Source organism: Meleagris gallopavo, chromosome Z, assembly GCF_000146605.3.
Source record: "Meleagris gallopavo isolate NT-WF06-2002-E0010 breed Aviagen turkey brand Nicholas breeding stock chromosome Z, Turkey_5.1, whole genome shotgun sequence".
In the NCBI taxonomy this organism is placed as follows: Eukaryota; Metazoa; Chordata; class Aves; order Galliformes; family Phasianidae; genus Meleagris; species Meleagris gallopavo.
Genome location: NC_015041.2, coordinates 59,619,497 through 59,623,190, shown reverse-complemented (window position 1 = coordinate 59,623,190; position 3,694 = coordinate 59,619,497). Strand labels below are relative to the sequence as shown.

At 41.1% G+C, this 3,694-nt stretch overlaps 1 protein-coding gene across 1 annotated transcript in view; it reads left to right on the top strand.

The window, feature by feature from the left end:
* SVEP1 (sushi, von Willebrand factor type A, EGF and pentraxin domain containing 1) overlaps positions 1-3,425 on the top strand; it is a 112,911-nt gene extending 109,486 nt beyond the window's left edge. Inside the window, 1 exon segment of the mRNA XM_010726146.3 lies at positions 984-3,425. Coding sequence (XP_010724448.3) covers positions 984-1,014 — 31 coding nt within the window. The 3' untranslated portion in view covers positions 1,015-3,425.
* The last annotated feature ends 269 nt before the right edge of the window (positions 3,426-3,694 follow it).

The window sequence follows — 3,694 nt, the reverse complement described above, 5'->3', positions numbered from 1 at the left end:
CAAATCCAATGCCACTGTTTTATTTTTATTCTTTTTTTCTGGGTGGATATAGATAGAGATTTCTGTCTGTCTCTCTGATATACCATTCATCTTAAAGCTTCAGAGAAGATGCCTTTTGCAAAACCATGTTGTCTAAAATGAATAGTTTTCATTTGTAATTATGTTTACCTAAGTGAAGCAGCCTATATGTACTGCTAAAATAGTCTCTATATAAAAATAGTGGCATTAATCTGAAAGTTGAAGTCTGATAATATTTTAATTTAGGATATGAAGCAGAAAAGCCCAAGTCCACTGGATTTGTCAGCCAAAAAAAATCTGGAATTTAACTCTGAGGCAAAGCAGATTTTCAAGCTTTTAGCAAACTGGACTTTTACTGGTTTTGTGTTTGTTTTTTTTTAACTTATCCACAGCTTTGAGCAGCATTGCTGACTGTGAGAGAAGGTGGATCATTGGTCCTGTGGACTAGAGGTCCAGCAACACATCCCATCAAGGGCTGTTTGAGAGCAATCTTCCCTAGACAGAGCTGAGGGGAGATGACAGAAACAGGCAGTGAGATCTCTTTTGTATTTTGTTAAATATTGGCCTCACCCTGGTGGCTCTCCACAGTGCATAATACAGTGCTGAGGATTCAAAAACAATACAGGCAAGACAGGAGTAAGTGTCATGATAGCAAAGATTTGCTGTTGCAGGTTAGGTAGGCATGATTTATAAGGGGAAGTTGGAAGGGTTAAAAGCTTTTATCAGCATCCAGGTCTAGATTAGCTCCAAAGTCTGCGATGAGTCACATTTTGCATTACACATCAGCTTACTCACTCTTTTCCTCTCTCAGTGTGCCCTCTTGAGCTTGGTGCTCTAACCCCAGTACAATCTCGGTCTTCTTCTCCATGTTCCTCACTGTTGATCTTGCTCTGAATTTTCACCCTTGCACTGATTTAATTCTGTTTCTTATGTGTGGTGTTGTTGTTTGTGTTTTATTGACACAGAAAACGGAAGGCTGGATTCTATCACTTTTAACAGCAGAGCGAGAGTATCACATTCAGAAACCTTTCTTCAGCCTAGACACCAGGGCTTGGAATCTCATGCATTGTAAATCACATCCATTGCTTCCCTTCCCCCCAGCTCCTTGTTTTGTATTTTATTTTGTGATATATTTTTTCTATACCTTCCAGTTTTTAAAGAAAACCTCTGTATTTTCCATTTACAAAAGTATTATCAAATATATGCTGCTATACACACACCATACACATACAAAGGTGAAGATCCCTACTGTTTACTGAGAAAGTGGCTGTGTACGGTGAAGTCCCTCCCATTTCTTAAACCCAGTAAGCTAATTAAAACATGCTATACTGCCAACCATGATTAAACAGAATGTTGCAGTTCTGCTTATCATCTGCCAAAGCATATTGAAATCCAGCAATTTAGTAGTAAAGAATAATTTTGTAAAGCTAATTGAGCCACTGAACTTTGCATTGGGCTTGTGTCTGAATTCATGGTGGTATAAATTAGAACTGCACATGATAAAGACCAAATTGTAGTTAGTGTTTCTGGTGGACGTAAGTAGATTCTGTAATGTTCATTATGTGACACTTGGAAAGTCACTTAAATGGAAGGCAGTGGCAAGAAGTTTGGCCATCAATAAAATACTCAAAAGCTTGAAAGAGCTGAGAGAATCTCTAGGCAATAACAGCCTCTGAGGATTTTTGGCATGCAGGCATTTCAGGTGTCACGCTCAGTCTGGATAATCCAGAATGCAGCAGCGGACAGCACAGACCACTGAAAACTTCCCCCTGGTAATGGAACTCACCACTATTTGCCTGGTAATGGAACTCAGCACTACTTGCCTGCAACAAGTAACCCTTTCCTATGTGATGATGAAATACACATCCAACATCCGCCTGCCAGGCAGATGCTTTTGATACATGGGGTTTGGGTCCCAGTCAGTCCCTGCAGGTCAAGCTTTGCTGTTTGCTTACAGAAGAGTGGTATTTATGTTATTATACAGAACCCTCAGAGAACTGGAAAAGGCCTCTCTTGTGTACACGCACAGGCAGAAATACCTAGATGAGTAAGAATTACTAAGAGCACACATGCTGTCAGATTTCTCTTTTGCACACTGTTGATCCCACTGCATCCAAGAATCACAGCTTGAATGCTATCATTCAGTTGTGCTCTAATGAACTGAGATGCCAAGATTTACTGATGGGTAAGTGGTGAGGTGGAATTACAAGATGGAAATCCCACGCATGTGTTGAGGTCAAATGTTTGCTAATCATCATCAGATAGTAATGAAGTCTAGTCTGTGAAAGATGTTAGAGTGAGAACCATTGATCAGGAGCTCCATTTTTCCCAGTAGCAGCAGAAAAGCATGACTGTCAGCCCACACTCGACAAGAAGAAAGAATAAGTTCTACACTCTGCAGTATTACTGCATAGTTACCCTCTGGGTTACGAGTGTGCACACGCTGCCCCCATCTCCCCCCTTCCCTCTTTATAAATATACATTCCCTTTTTGGATGCATGATAGGACACAACAGGGAGCTAATGGAGAGACTAGGGCGCTAGTGAAGACTGACACATAGCTAATGGCTGTTAACCCAAGATCAGAAATGGGGAAGAAACAAGTGAAGCTGTGAACCAGGAAGAGCTGGAAGAAAAAGAAGTAAGTGAAGAATATTTGTCAAGGGACAAGCTGAATTTGAATGAAGATTCCTTCCCACTGGGAGCTGCAACCCGCTGAAGAGTTGTTCTTTCAACTCCCTTAAAAATATTTTTTTGATGGATTCTACTGACATGTACCAACAGCCATCAGTGTTTACAGCTTTGGTTCAAGTTATTGTTCAGTAAATAACATCACATTTCAACCCACGCCATGTGTAGGTACTTTGTTCCCTGACCCCTGCTGCTGTGCACAGTGGCTGCACGGATGCTGTAGTGAACAGCTCAGGATATCTGACGGGAAAGAGTGCATTGGAGGGAGAGGTAGATTTTTATTTATATGTCATTCTCATGTTTTAAAAAGTAGTCCCATTTTCAGTGTGCTTCTCCGGTACATGCCCTCACCGCCCTGGCAATCTCCAGAGCAGAGCAGCAGTGTTTTGGAAGGTGCGCAGGGCTGGCAGGACTCTGTTGAGCCTTGGGGGTGAGGGCTGGCTTTTAGCACTGCAGCTTCACACTAGTGACTAGTACATGGAGTTTGGGGATATACTCAGTCAATACGTTTCATAAGCTGATGTGATAGGAAGAGTAGCTGAAACTATAGGCTGTTATATTAGTGTTGTGTATGATGCTTTGATACTTGCTGGAATATTTTCCCTTCCCCATTCTGTGCAGTATTGTCATTTATGTCACTGCTTGTTGTGTGTTTTAAAGGACTTCTGTGTGATGCACTTTACACTGTAAATAAAGTTGCACCCTGTTTAGTACATATATAGAGGCAACATTGCTTTTTTTTTTTTATTTTTTTTTAAAAACACTGAGCAACAGAAGTGCCTACCTACCCCTTGGGGTCTGCTGGTGGAGCATGCATGTTAGGGAGATGGGGCTCCACTCAGGGGAAAGGATAAAATAATTGGCAGTAATCTCAGAAGAATGTGCTGCTGCATTATTCCACATCCTCAGATAAAAATGCTGTAAGCACTTCATTTTTCAGATTCCTTCTGCCATTAGAATGCATTTTGAAACCTGTAATGGCCAAA